We start from the raw sequence: 15780 nt of genomic DNA, 5'->3' as shown, positions 1-15780 counted from the left end.
TGTGGTAGGCAGATTCCAGYAGACCGCTACCTTCCCCAATGCATAGTGCCAACTGTAAAGTTTGGTGAAGGAGGAATAATGGTCTGGGGCTGTTTTTCATGGTTTGGGCTAGGCCCCTTAGTTCCAGTAAAGGGAAATCATAACGCTATAGCATACAACAACAGTCTAGACGATTCTGTGCTTCCAACTTTGTGGCAACAYTTTGGGGAAGACCCTTTCCTGTTTCAGCATCACAATACCCCTGTGCACACAGCAAGGTCCATACAAAAATGGTTTGCCTAGATCGGTGTGGAAMAACTTGACTGGCCTGCACAGAGCCCTGACCTCAACCCCACCGAACACCTTTGGGATGAATTGGAACGCAGACTGCGAGCCAGGCCTAATTACCCAACATCAGTGCCCGACCTCACTAATGCTCTTGTGGCTGAATGGGAGCAAGTCCCCGCAGCTATTTTCCAACTTCTAGTGGAAAGACTTCCCAGAAGAGTGGAGGCTGTTATAGCAGCAAAGGGGGAACCAACTCCATATTAATGCCCATGATTTTGAAATGAGATGTTCGACGAGCAGAAGTCCACATACTGTTGGCAACGTAGTGTATGTTTCACTCAAAAACCATCGTATGAATGAATGAAGGCAGAAGGCTCTTAATCTGAAATGAAGTAGGCTTCTCTCCAAACCTGGCCCAAGAGGCACTAACATGCAYCCAGACAATGTGAGTTGTCCAAGGTGCTGACCACTGCAGCCATGACAAACTCATTTAAGACCAAATAAACTATTTAAATTGGGGGATAGCCCCACTATGTAGGGTCAGGCTATCGTTGAGACTGCCACGCCTTTGCCAAGTTGTGTATAATATATGCATGTTTTCTTGAACCGGATTACGTTTTAAATCACACTTGCCACATCCTTATTGAATGTTTGTTTGCTGTGTCGTCTGACAGTTCAGGTCCAGTACATTCAATTCCGCGTCAGCCTACACACCCAGAGACTTGCTCATGAACCGCAGACCGGTAAAAGACACAGGCCCACACCCAGTCCAGGATCTTTTAATAAATGTTCAACTATACACACCTTTCCCAAATACACATTTCTATCCCGACTGATTAAAACGGCCGCACAGTGCAGAGGAGCTTGGCAGTCGTTTCGGATGGTGGGGGAATAGGTTAGGCCAGTGTTGCTTGTGTTTCAATCCCGAAAAACTGGTAAGTCCAACGATGAGTAAGAGAAGATATAAATAGTTTTTAGGTAGCCTAGCYCTCTCTTTGCCTGTGAACGAGTTGGTAATTATTTTAAATGCAGGAGGCACTGCACTTGTCTTGGCTTCTCATCATCGATTTACTGTGCGCACATAGGAATGGTCTCATTTTGTAATCAGATGTATACAATTATATATGTATTTCTGTGGGATTGCTTTACAGTCAATAGACTTTATGTAAAGTGTTATTTAAGGGTGGAATCCTAATTTGAGATTCGTGCATAACTACCACCACTGACAATATGATTTATGCGCACAGGTGTCAAATTATGATTCGACCTGAAGTGTTTTAGAGCTTATCGTTTGTTTGAATTGACAAATATTTATTTGAAACTATAAGGACACTATAAGGACATCAAAACTGAAACTATAACTTGGAACACACCAGAATGGGCCAAAAATATTTCATTCAAACCTTTCGAAAATTATCTAGCATTCGAGGCTTGTTTTAAGTTGCCTGCGACCTGTTTAAAGACTCAGGCAGCTAAAGCAAGTCTGGGACGCCAGACACAACTCTTCTGAGAGCAGCAGCAGCGGAACGCGTGGAGGGAGAGGCGTGGTGGGGACGTGGAATATAATCGCCTACTTCATGAGTCATATAATAGCCTCGTTTAGCAGTCACATACATACTCTCTGGTCTCATATCGTTTGCTCCTGTTATCTTTGCCCCGGACAACTATTAGCTGTCATAACACATTTTCGTGAAAATATTACATTTGCATCAACGCATGTTGATTTACAAGAAATTGAATATGTTATGTTGATTATGTGCATTTAATTATTGTCCTGTGTTGTGATTAGAAATAGGTACTATTAAGTTGGTAAAAGTAGCATAAAACGTCTACAAAATCTACAATTTGCTGTACATTTTGCATGTCCATGGCATATGACAGCTAATAAAGTGTTTGCCTTAAATACTGTTTGGCTGTCATTCCCTTTTTATTACACTTACTCACTGAATATTTTCACAGCTGATCTCATTAATGTTATCTACCCACAGTGTATTATTCTTCATATTCCTTAGGCTAGGACTAGGCCACTTTTATATGGATACAGTTATTGTATTTCAAGGAAAATCTTAATAAAGAGAATGCATTATTATTTTAATAATAATWATWATTATTTCTTATTATTATACCGAGCCTCTGTATTATTAGGCCTATTATGATCATGATCATGTGTATGGTTCTGAGTATGATTATGATTCCTTTTATTATTATTATTAGGCCTATTGTTGTTATTATTATTTTTAGGCCTATTGTTGTTATTGATATGCTATTATTAGGCTAATGAGTTTTGTGGATCATGGATGGGGTCTTGTGAGGTAGCTTGGACGCTCGTCCTCGCAGGATTGCTTTTGATTAATAGACAATTGTTCTCTCGTGGCTTTACATCGATAAACATAATTTAAGATATTGTTTTAGATTTAGCCTCATTTCACTCCGATTGCATATAGCCTTATACCTATAAACATAAGGTCGGTGATACATTTTTCTTGTTTTCCCAGGTGCATTGAGGCGTGTTTTTAAGGTCAATATTATTTTCATACATGAAATAGGCCTCTGTGTTTGCAAAGAGGTAAAGAGGCGGAAAAGAGAGGGGATCTGAACTGGTTTTCCATGTCAAACACTTCAATTCTCCATAGAAACTCTGATCTTAACGCGGAAACTTTATTAAACCCTGATGGTGGATTGATAAGACCGAATTTCTCTCGGATCTTTTTATTGTGGAGACCGGGGAGAGATGACAGAGGCAAATTGCTCTTTTAATTAAAGCAATGCACCAGAGGAAATTGCTGTCTGAATATTGTCTCAGAGATGGGGTTTGTGACAGTTGCCTGGAAACTTCAATCTGTCCCACATTTATTCCAGATCACAGTTAGGAGATAAAGTTTAATAAAAATCTTTGCCCGAATGAAATCCAACCCTTTCTTGAACAACAGCTACAATGAGACAGAACTGCGGAGGAAACCTTATGTTTAACATGTATCTCTCAGGTTCGTGCTTTTGTACGTGACATTTGATATATTATTTCTTTATGGGCTATTCAGATGAGGGAAATCGTCTTTATTCCTTGGGTAGTGATTCTGCTTCTAGCTAGCGATTGCTCTGCCTTTTCAATCTGTAACCCGTCTCCTCTTTTGTCGGAAATCGGATATCCTCTTTCCTGAACGCGTTTCCTGGCTTCAGCCGTAAAGCTTGGAGGAAGAAACCACAAATATTAGAAAACCGAGCATTAGTTAGAGACTAGATTATAAAATGAAACCATAGCTTTTAAAGGCTTTTTATAATATTTTCAATCTGAAGATAGCTATTTCAACGTGGAACAAGGATTTAGTTTACAGAATTTTCTAATGTTTTATTGTATTTTAACATAATTTTGCAATCAATACTTATTTTACATTAATATATGCTATATTTTCTAATAATATTGGTTTAATAACATATTTATTTGTGTTAATGACCGGACTATTGCAGATCCAACAGAAAATCTGTTGAAAGAAAGCAAAGGTGCATCCTGGAGTCCCATAAACACAGGAGTGCAAAAAGGTAAGAAATTGTTTAATTTGTATTTATTATATGCATCCCAACCCAGCATTATAGGCATTCAGAGCATTTTTATGAATTAATATAAGCTTTACCTTTTAATAATTGTAATAATCTACCGTCCATAGAAGCACTGCCATCGATTTGATTAGAGATAATTAATCACATGAAAGAAAATGATAACCCGATTAAAAAAGGGTTCTACAAGAGTGGACAATAAATACGTCATTGGGTTTTTTGTGAATTAGGCACAATTTTTTGGACAAATATTTTTCTTTCGTGCTTTTATAATTGTAAGACATAGACATTGAGGAAATTTAACCAAATTGTTGTCCCAACTACTGATTGGTTATCGACATGTTTATTTGATGCGTAATTGGCCACTTATTTTGGAAATCAAGTTAAATACATTTTTTAAATAGCCTATCAAAGGATGAATGCTTATTTTGCTGTATTGTCACCGTCACAAATGTGTACTATTATGTGTTATTTTGAATAGGCAGTGGACAGATTCAGCTATGGCAGTTTCTCCTCGAGCTCCTGTCAGACAGCGCCAACATGTCCTGCATCGCCTGGGAAGGGACGAATGGAGAATTCAAGCTAATTGAACCAGATGAGGTGGCACGGCGATGGGGCGAGCGCAAAAGCAAGCCCAACATGAACTACGACAAACTCAGCCGCGCATTGCGCTACTACTATGACAAAAACATAATGACAAAGGTCCATGGGAAGCGATATGCTTACAAGTTCGACTTTCACGGGTTGGCTCAGGTTTGTCAACCCTCATCAACAGAGCAAGCMCTTTATAAATTCCAGAGTAATTTTGCCCCCATTCCCTTTTCAGGGATTTCAAAGCTAAACCTGGTTGGTCCAGGCGTCGGTTCGTCTGGATTCTCTTATTGGCCGGGGTCGCCACCGACTCTCTACCACAGTCACAACCTCCAACCCCCGGGTCCGTTTGGTTCTGTGTCTGCCTCGCACATCAGCTGCGTCAACAACATCAACAACCTGAATAATATCAATAACCACTACAATTGACTCCTATTAACTCTACCAATAATGTTGTTTAAAAAGGCCTAATCATAATTCACAATGGTAGCTGAAGGCGCGCCTTTTAAAACTAGGCCTCTGAATTATGAATTTCCCTGAATTATGAATTATGAAAAATCCTACATTAATGGGCCTATGGGAAAATCATGAAACATTTATGGAAAGTTTAACATTTAATCACATGCTTTTAATTTTTTAATTTTTTTATTTTTTAGATATGAAGCCTATATCAAACAAAATCTAGATTAAGAACCATTTTCTTGCCTATTTTTCTCTTGTTGATAAGACATTACGAAAACGTTCTCGAACGTTGCAGATAGAAATACTACAAATAGACCCGACGTAATTTCCTTATTCTACATGTCAGAGACGCATGTTTTCGCTACCTGGACATTGCAAAACGTTGCGTCTTGCTGAACGCATCCCTGGTGTCTGCAAGAGATTGTCTGGCTTCTAGCGCCACCAGGTGGATATTAATTGGGCATATAAATACTGATTTGATCTCAAATAAGCTTGCAGTGTACTTTTCAAAGTAGAGATATTACTGCGACTCTAAAAACATTATGGAGATAAAGATATATCGTCAATTTAAATAGCCTTCGTTATGTAGATGTAGCCTACACAGGCAGTTTACAATGCAGTGCAGGTGTCTATTAGTTACGACAACAAAAGGGTTTGCCTTTTCGTTTTCATACGTTTCCCGTATAGCCTATTTTCACATTTGACACACAGATTCGACATTTTTATGCACGGAAATAAATACATAGATTGTTAGATTAACACTTAAAACCTCTTAGAAATTATCTTTGAAATTGTAGGCACATTTTTCCAAAAAGCTATATCCACCAATTTTTCACATTTGTGTTTTTCATCAGAAATGATTGCTTATGGGTACGTTAATTTATGTGTAAAATATTACTGTTCTCAGATTTTCTTGTCTATGATTATTATACTTTTTTTGCTAAATGTTATACATCCATTGTTCATATCCTGTAAAATATAAAATGTAGGCTAATTGTTTTACATACAGATCTCATATTACTGTATGAAAAAAAGTTGATTTAAAAAATATGTATATTGTGTTCTAAATGTATCATTTGTACATTTATTTATATATTTTTTTGTTACTTGTTACATTTGACTCTGTAAAACATAGCAGTACTACCTATTTCTCTGAGAGTGTGGCGCATATGTAGCATTTTGAAAAACACGTAATTATTTGTCTCTATGAAATGAAACCATCAAGTGATAGATTTTAAACAAATACATATCTGTCATCGAACAACCCCATGCCATGATTAGATAGTGAAAAAACCCACTAACCTCTTTAATAATTTGTTTAAACAATAAAAGCTAATTTACCAACATTTCTGAAAATGGGTAGGTCTATATAACATTTTGAATTAAACTCTTCAAATGTACCTATTCCATTACATCTTATTCGTGCTCTTGGTGTTAGCCTACTGTAGCCTATAAAATGAACATGTTATTGAATAAATCGAGTGTCATTTGTACAGTGGTTGATTGTCATTTGTTAAGGTTTAGGCATGCATGCTATTAGGCCTATTGTAGCCTAGATTTGTGACATTTTGTGAATTTAGCATGTTATTTTACATGCATTTTATTTTTGCAGAATTATCACAGAATGTATGAAAATGTGCATAAGACCATCATTATCCTCATTAGAATTTGCAGATGATTTTTCCAAGGGCGCAACACATCTTTCACTCTCAGCTTGGTTGATGATCTTATGGTGCCGTATAATTAGGCCTACATTATTTTAAGCCACACAGGGGCGCGGCGTCATACTGTTTCCATTACATTTCTATAACATTTAAATMATCTACATTTAAAAACATGACCCACTGTTCCATGTGCTATTCTGTTTTGAGGGAGAAACGTTTTGTGTTACTTTAAATCTAGACAAAAATGAAGTAGGGCTATTTCAAAATATGTTTTCACCTTCATTGCTGTGGATCAGGTCATTGGACACATTTACAGTGCCTTCAGAAAGCATTCACACCCCTTGACTTTTTCCACATTTTGTTTTGTTACAAAGTAGGATTATGATGGATTCAATTGTCATTTTTRTTGTCAAAAAACAACACAAAATACTCTGTAATGTTAAAAAAATTACGAAAAAAACCCACTAATACTGTATGTCTTGATTAGATAAGTATTTAACCCCCTGAATTAATACATGTTAGAATCATATTTGGCAGWTGTGAGTCTCTCTGGGCAAGTCTCTAAGAGCTTTCCTCACCTGGATTGCATAACATTTGCCCATTATTCTTTTCAAAATRCTTCAAGCTCTGTCAAATTGGTTGTTGATCATTGCTAGACAACCATTTTCAGGTCTTGCTATAGATTTTCAAGCAGATTTAAGTCAAAACTGTAACACGGCCAGTAAGGAAAATTCACTGTCTTCATGGTAATCAACTCCTGTCTAGATTTGGCCTTGTGTTTTAGGTTATTGTCCTGCTGAAAGCTGAATCTCCCAGTGTCTGGTAGAAAGCAGACTGAACCAGATTTTCCTCTAGGATTTTGCTTGTGCTTAGATTCATTCCATTTCTTTTTTATCCCGAATAACTCCCCAGTCCTTAACGATTACAAGCATATTCATAACATGATACAGCCATTATTATGCTTGAAAATATGGAGAGTGGTACTCAGTAATGGGTTATATTGGATTTGCCCCAAACATATCACTTTGTATTCAGGACAAAAAGTGAATTGCTTTGCCACATTATTTTGCAGTATTACTTTAGTGTCTTGTTGCAAACAGGATGCCTGTTTTGGAATATTTTTTATTCTGTACAGGCTCCATTCTTTTCACTCRGTCATTTAGGTTATTATTGTGGAGTAACTACAGTATATTGATGGTATGGGTCTACATGCCTTCCATMTCAGATTGCTTGTATCTGGTAAAGAATTACTTCACATAAGCTCGTARGTAACCTAAACCTACATCTAGACATGCAGTGCTGTCATGCAAGTGGTTTGAGATCCAGAGAAACAACTATTCACTCGTTGTCTGTGGAGCCAATTTGAAGTCATAGATGGAGAATGCCTCCTGCATGGTTGCATATTATGAGGAGGCTGATAAGAACACGGCATTGTATGTGTGTGTGACCTGCATATCAATAGAGCCACCAGGGACCCTTTCCTCTATTGATGTCAGGCAGGCAGRGCTCGAAACACCAGACACATTTCAAATACCCTGTCTCCTTTCCCTCTGTCTGCACATTGCCAGACCAACAGAGGGCAAGGCATGATCTCAGTTTCTCTCTATTCTTGTTCTCACACTATAGAACACTTAAAGGAAATGTCCCTATAACAATGACATTCACTTTCAAAAGATTAAAAGAGGAGAACAAGCAAGATATGTATACCGATCAAAACTGTTTAAAGCTATGCTTAAAACCTACAATATTTTGTAATAGACGGTACCAGTCAAAAGTTTGGATACACCTACTCATTCCAGGATTTTTCTTTATTTAGATTCTTCAAAGTAGCCACCKTTTGCCTTGAGGACATCTTTGCACACTCTTGGCATTCTCTCAACCAGCTTCAAGAGGTAGTCACCTGGAAAGAAAATCAGTTGTGTTGTGACAAGGTAGGGGTTGTATACAGAAGATAGCCTTATTTGATAAAAGACCAAGTCCATATTATGGCAATAACTGCTCAAATAAGCTGTCAAGACTTCCGCCGAAGWTGGTTCCTCCCCTTGTTCGGGCAGCGTTCGGCGTCTCCGGTCTTCTAGCCATCATTGATCCACTTTTCATTTTCCATTTGTTTTGTCTTGTCTTCCCACACACCTGGTTTCAATTCCATCATTACATGTTGTGTTTTTAACCTTCTGTTCCCCCCATGTCCTTGTCCGYAATTGTTTATTGTAASRGCTTGTGCACGTTATGTCTGGTGTGRGATGGGTTTTGTACCCATTTATTGATTGTTCTGTTTTCCSGTGTTTTTTATTATTAAACTWTGGAAARACAGTTTTTGCTCTCCTGCGCCAGACTTCTCTGTCGCCAGTACYCACCCCTTACATAAGCAAAGATAKATTACAGTCTATCATTACTTTTAGACAGGTCAGTCAATCTGGAAAATTTCTATAACTTTGAAAGTTTCTTCAAGTGCAGMCGCAAAAACCATCAAGCGCTATGATGAAACTGGCGCTCATGAGGACCGCRACAGGAAAYGAAGACCCAGAGTTACCTCTGCTGCAGAGGATAAGTTCATTAGAGTTACCAGCCTCAGAAATTGCAGCCCAAATAAATGAGTCACAGAGTTCAAGTAACAGACTTGAAATTTGAGCAAGGGTTGCCTTCCAGAGAGACATCAGAGATTGTAACATTCTKTGTTTCACGGAAACATGGCTCTCTTGGGATATGCTGTCGGAATCGTTCAGCCACCAGGCTGAATTTGAGAACAAGTCTACCTAAATTCTTCCAGCATATTGATTGCTCTACGTGCATGCTCAATACCCTCGACCACTGCTACTCTAACTTCCGCAATGTATACAAAGCCTTCCCCCGCCCTCCCTTCGGCAAATCTGACCACGACGCAATCTTCCTCCTCCCCTCTCATAGGCAGAAACTCAAACAMGATGTACCAGTGACGAGAACCATTCWTCGCTGGTCCGACCAATCGGAAGCCACGCTTCAAGATTGTTTTGATCACGCGGACTGGAATATGTTCCGGTCAGCCTCAGAGAACAACATCAACCTATACGCTGACTCMGTGAGTGCGTTTATAAAGAAGTGCATTGGAGATGTTGTACCCACTGTGACTATTAAAACCTACCCTAACCCGAAACTGTGGATGGATGGCGGCATTCWCGCAAAACTGAAAGCGGGATCCACCGCATTTAACCATAGAAAGAGGTCTTGGAATATGTCTGAATATAAACAGTGTAGCTATTCCCTCCGCAAGGCAATCAAACAAGCAAAATGCCAGTACAGGTTCATGGTGGAGTCGCAATTCAATGGCTCAGACACGAGACGTATGTGGCAGGGTCTACAGGAAATCARGGACTACAAAAATAAATCCAGTCACGTCACGGACACCAATGTCACGTTTCCAGACAAACTAAAAACCTTCTTTGCCCGATTTGAGGATAATACAATGCCACCGTCGCGGCCCGCTAACAAGGACTGCGCCCCTCCCCCCCTCTCCTTCTCCGTGGCTGATGTAAAACAGTTAAACGTGTCAACCCTCCCAAGGCTGCTGGCCCAGACAGCATCCCTAGCCATATCCTCAAAGCATGTGCAGGCCAGCTGGCTGGTGTGTTTAAGGACATATTCAATCACTCCCTATCCCAGTCTGTTGTCCCCACATGCTTCAAGATGGCTGCCATTGTTCCTGTACCCAAAAAGGCAAAGATAACTGAACTAAATGACTACCGCCCGTAGCACTCACTGTCACTGTCATCATGAAGTGCTTTGAGAGACTAGTCAAGGATCATATCACCTCCACCTTACCGGTCACCCTAGACCCACTTCAGTTTGCATACTGCCCCAACAGGTCCACAGACGACACAATCYCCATCACACTGCACACTGCCCTATCCCATCRGGACAAAATAATTAGTTATGTAAGAATGCTGTTCATTGACTACAGCTCAGCATTCAACACCGTAGTACCCTACAAGCTCATCATCAAGCTGGAGGCCCTGGGTCTCAACCCCGCCCTGTACAATTGGGTCCTGGACTTTCTGACGGGCCGCCCCCAGGTGGTGAAGGTAGGAAACAACATCTCCACTTCGCTGACCCTCAATACTGGGGCCCCACAAGGGTGCGTGCTCAGCCCCCTCTTGTACTCCTTGTTCACCCACGACTACGTGGCCATGCACACCTCCAACTCAACAGTAGTGGGCTTGATTACCAACAACGACGAGACAGCCTACAGGAGGAGGTGAGGGCACTCAGAGTGTGGTGTCAGGAAAACAACCTCWCACTCAACGTCAACAAAACAAAGGAGATGATCGTGGACTTCAGGAAACAGCAGAGGGAGCACCCCCCTATCCACATCGAAGGGACAGCAGTGGAGAAGGTGAAAAGTTTTAAGTTCCTCGGCGTACACATCACAGACAAACTAAAATGGTCCACTCACACAGACAGTGTGGTGAAGAAGGCGCAACAGCGCCTCTTCAAAGTCAGGAGGCTGAAGAAATTTGGCTTGTCACCCAAAACCCTGAAAAACTTTTACAGATGCGCAATCGAGAGCATCCTGTCGGGCTGTATCACAGCCTGGTACGACAACTGCACRGCCCTCAACCACAAGGCTCTCCAGAGGGTGGTGCGGTCTGCACAACGCATCACTGGGGGCAAACTACCTGCCCTCCATGACACCTACAGCACCAGATGTCACAGGAAGGCCAAAAAGATCATCAAGGACATCAACCACCCGAGCCACTGCCTGTTCACACCGCTACCATCCAGAAGGCGAGGTCAGTACAAGAGAGACTGAAAAACAGCTTCTATCTCAAGGCGATCAGACTGCTAAATAGTAATCACTAACTCAGAGAGGCTGCTGCCTACATTGAGACCCAATCACTGGCCACTTTAATAAATGGATCACTAGTCACTTTATACAATGCACTCTAAATAATGCCACTTTAATCATGTTTACATATCTTACATTACTCATATCACATGTATATACTATATTTTATACCATCTATTGCACCTTGCCTATGCCGCTCGGCCATCGCTCATCCATATACTTACCTGGACATGTTCTCATTCACCCCTTTAGATGTGTGTGTATTAGGTAGTTGTTGGGGAATTGTTGGATTACTTGTTAGATATTACTGCACTGTCGGAACTAGAAGCACAAGCATTTCGTTACACTCGCATTAACATCTGCTAACCATATGTATGTGACAAATAGACTTTGATCTGATTTGATCCCATTTGGTTTGCTCTTAGTGGGGTTATCTTTTTTTTCTCCAACAGGACAATGACCCAACTCACCTCCAGGCTGTGTAAGGGCTATTTGACCAAGAAGGAGAGTGATGGAATGTTGCATCAGATGACCTGGCCTCCGCAATCACCCGACCTCAACCCATTTGAGATGGTTTGGGATGAGTTGGACCACACAYTGAAGGAAAAGCAGCCAACAAATGCTCAGCATATGTGGGAACTCCTTCAATACTGTTGGAAAATCATTCCTCYTGAAGCTGGTTGAGAGAATGCCAAGATTGTGCAAAGCTGTCATAAAGGCAAAGGGTGGTTACTTTGAAGAATCTAAAATCTATATTTGTTTAACAATGTAAAAAATAGTAAAATAAAGAAAAATCCTTTAGTATTAGTAGGTGTGTCCAAACGTTTGACTGGTACTGTGTATATGTTTAAATAACTGAATACAATACAATCGAGGTGAGGGCTTGAGTTTGAGTTTGAGTTTATTTTATTTTTACAGGGACAGTGCACATTAATCAACGTTTCAGTAAAAGTGCCGGTTTTAGCCAGCCGGCTAATTTTCAACCGCAGTCCCTGGGCAGGTTATTAAAAACAATTACAATATAGACAATAGCAACATAGAACAAGACATAGCATACAGACATAGCAACATAGGACAAGCAAGACGTAGCATACAGACAGAGCAACATAGAAGGGCATTGGAAATGTTTTTGCCAGTTAATCTGCTTCTGTTCTGTGGGTGGCACCGTGTGCTCTTTTTAAACGATGGGTCCCAATCGCTCAAAGGCCCTAGAAGCCAGGTGGACAGGGGAGGTCTTCCAGTCACTGGGACAACAACCCAACTTGGGTTGGGGGGAGGATTTAGCGGGTGGAATAGTGACAAACACTATTCAAACACTGGAATAGTGACAAACACTATTGGAGGTTTAGCAGTGCAAATATCATGGTACTGCTATATGGACACTCAATCATTATGGTACTCTTCAATGGTAAGTTTACAAACATATATTAAGATAAATAGAACGGAAAGTTTTATCTCATTATAGTAWATGTTGAAATAAGTATAGCCAGTTATAATTCTAATGACTTAGTCGATAATAAGAAAAGACAATCAGTATTTACCTGGCTGAAAGAGAAGGAATATAATATKTATTGTTTACAGGATACTCATTCAACAATTTTAGATGAAGTTGTGTGGAAAAAGGACTGGGGGTGTCGAAATATACTTCTCCCATGGGCAAATAAACTCAAAAAGTGTGATGATATTAATTAACAATCATTTTGATCCGAATGTGCAAATTGTTCAAACAGATCCGCAAGGTAGATTAATTATTTTAAAAACACTATATATACAAAAGTATGGGAACACCCCTTCAAATTAGTGGATTTGGCTYTTTCATCCACACCCGTTGCTGACAGGTGTATAAAACCGAGCACACAGCCATGCGATCTCCATGGACAAACATTGGCAGTAGATTGGCTTTACTGAAGAGCTCAGTGACTTTCAACGTGGRAKCGTRTTAGGATGGGAATTGGGAATTGTTTTCCCTGATCAGGGCTTACACAGCGTGAACGTGAAAGTACAGCAAACTAGAACAGGTATACAATGTGATCAATGTACTAAACAGAGATATTAGGTATTATCTTCATATACCTGCATTTCTTTTATCATTGCACAATATATTTATGTGACATTATCTCTGTCTATACCCTCTTAACCAGAAATTACATTTTACATMAATGTTTTATTTCAGTCCCTTGTGACTTCACTAATGGACACACCAGTTCAACCCAAAGTCTCCCCCAAAGTTCAGAAATGGAAAAGTTTAGAAATGGGCAATGTTTCTCCATTTCATGCAAATTTCATCCATTGACATCTTGGTAAAACTGTTCAAATAAATCAGATGGTCACTGAGTTGAGTACATCAGTACTTTGTGTGTGAGGAAGTGTTATCCCAGGGGTTAAGGGTCAGTGTTCRCTGACTGTTGTTTTGAAGTGATCGAGTCAGTAACTGACTAACTCTAACTCGCAGCCAGTGGGAGGTATTATTAAACCAATCCAAATGGGCTCAGTCACACACCACACCTACAAGCTCTATTATATAACTGCCTCAGATGAGGAGAGATTTTAAAACCCTGGAGCCATTTTATTGCACATTTCTGGAAATATGTGACTGCAAATCAAGGACTAGATAAAATTGAACCATTGGTATATTGTTCGGTGATACTTTATACAGTGAACGGCAACGCTTTTGTCTAGTCCTGACAGAGATAAGGAGCAGCCAGAAAAATACATTTGTTATTGGTTCTCCGTGGCTCTGTGGTCCTCTCTGGTTGAGTTGGCAGAGCATGGCGCTTGCAATGCAAGGTTGTGTGATTGATTCCTGCTGTGGCCAACCAAAAAATGTATTCACGCATGACTGTTAATTGCGTTGGATAAAAGTGTCTGRTAAATGGCATATATAACATGTCAGTAAGCAGTTTCATCAAGAAAGATGCCTCCTCCCTGTGTCCTTTGCTCTACTGTCATCTGTTACATAAACACATGTGATGGGATTCATTGTGGAAAGTCTGGCTAAACTGTTTTAAACGTCACCCGTAACAGACACTGTATTCCCTAGATTTGACACCAGCAAAMAATTGAGTTTTGATCATCCATAAGGTGCAATACAAGGACAGGGACACAGATAAATGTGTAGGTTTTTGAAATTCAGGGATCACTATTCTCGGTCAGTTGGTCATTCAWTGTCGTACATTTTCAGCAGAGGGAGTCACCTTTCTCTCTCAATGGTAAACATGACTCTGTGTCCTCAGCTACCGTTCACAACTACGCYTTCTACCACCCACAGCGTGATCTTTTACCTCAACCCATTCACTGTAAACTGGGCTAAAGTGGATTAAGCTCAGTCAATATAGCTGCAGTTGAGTGGTGTCCTATACTGTAGCTAGTCGAGTTGACTGCAACTACATGCAGGATCAGGTATAATCTTGTTGAACAGATTAGGAGTGGCAGTTATGGTAAGTGAAAAGAATAGCCCACAATCCCTCATGTTCCTTGTTCCACTTTAGTTTCATTTAGTTGAACTTTGCTTTTAAGTCATTCCTCTACCACAGTGGAACAAAGACCAAAAGATGGGCTTTCACTACAGTCAATACAACATTTAAGATAAATATAAATCTAATATATATAAATCAACATTAATACATCCATCTAAACATGACATGAATGATTTTACTATTCATAGACATGATGCTCAAGCACAGATATTTTGACCTTGTATTACATCATCGGAGTGAAAATGTTGCATTCTAGCATTTTTCGTCATTAATCTGGAGGCAACTCTGTAGAGTATCATAAAATCTGATTTTAAACCTAACCCTAACCTTAACTCTAAACTTAACCACACTTCTAACCCTAATGCTTAACACTAACCTTAAATTACATTTGTACAATACAGCCATTTTTGACTTGCAGCTGGCATATCTAAGGGGAAACTTGCGAAAATGTTACAGGTGTCAATGGCTTGTCTGAAATAATCCCAGATTAGAAGGGGTGTATTTGAAGCAATGACTGGTCAGCTTGTCTGATTCTGTCTCAGTGTAAAGATGTAGGATCTTAATTTCGATCACTCTTTTGTTGATGAGAATTGCAAACTTGTAGTGTATTTGAGTTTTAAAAAGMCTTCTAAAGTTTGTAAATTCCACTTTGAAAATTCAGACCTAATTTGCTCTAATGAAAATTGTACCAACCCCTACAAAAAATGTCAGTTAATTATAATCCACATAATAATTCACATTTCCTGATGCTGCAGTATTATTTTCCTGCTGTATCAAACTGGCTCAAATTAAGATCCTACATCTCTATGTAATAGAGATCTAAAGAGCAGCTAACTTTGTCCAACAACAGGGTTGTAGAGAACGACAGTATTGTAGAGAACGACAGTGTTGTAGAGAACGACAGTTTGTAGAGAAGACAGTATTGTAGAGAACGACAGTGTTGTAG

The 15780-nt window shown here is 39.7% G+C and overlaps 1 protein-coding gene across 2 annotated transcripts; it reads left to right on the top strand.

Moving 5' to 3' along the window:
* Nucleotides 1–2467: 2467 nt before the first annotated feature.
* Nucleotides 2468–6365, top strand: LOC111974316 (protein FEV). Of its 2 annotated transcripts, none has more exons than XM_024002042.2 (3): nucleotides 2468–3263; nucleotides 3733–3804; nucleotides 4301–6365. In XM_024002042.2, exons 1-3 carry the CDS (start codon nucleotides 3203–3205, stop codon nucleotides 4837–4839), a joined length of 672 nt encoding a protein of 223 aa, XP_023857810.1. In that variant the 5' UTR covers nucleotides 2468–3202; the 3' UTR covers nucleotides 4840–6365. The 2 variants fall into 2 exon arrangements, with proteins under 2 accessions (XP_023857810.1, XP_023857817.1); XM_024002049.2 differs by having other exon boundaries at nucleotides 2470–3251.
* Nucleotides 6366–15780: the final 9415 nt, after the last annotated feature.

This window comes from Salvelinus sp. IW2-2015, linkage group LG2 (genome assembly GCF_002910315.2).
Source record: "Salvelinus sp. IW2-2015 linkage group LG2, ASM291031v2, whole genome shotgun sequence".
Classification (NCBI taxonomy): Eukaryota; Metazoa; Chordata; class Actinopteri; order Salmoniformes; family Salmonidae; genus Salvelinus; species Salvelinus sp. IW2-2015.
The sequence above is the reverse complement of the archived record's forward strand: the minus strand, read 5'-3'. Positions and strand labels throughout refer to the sequence as shown.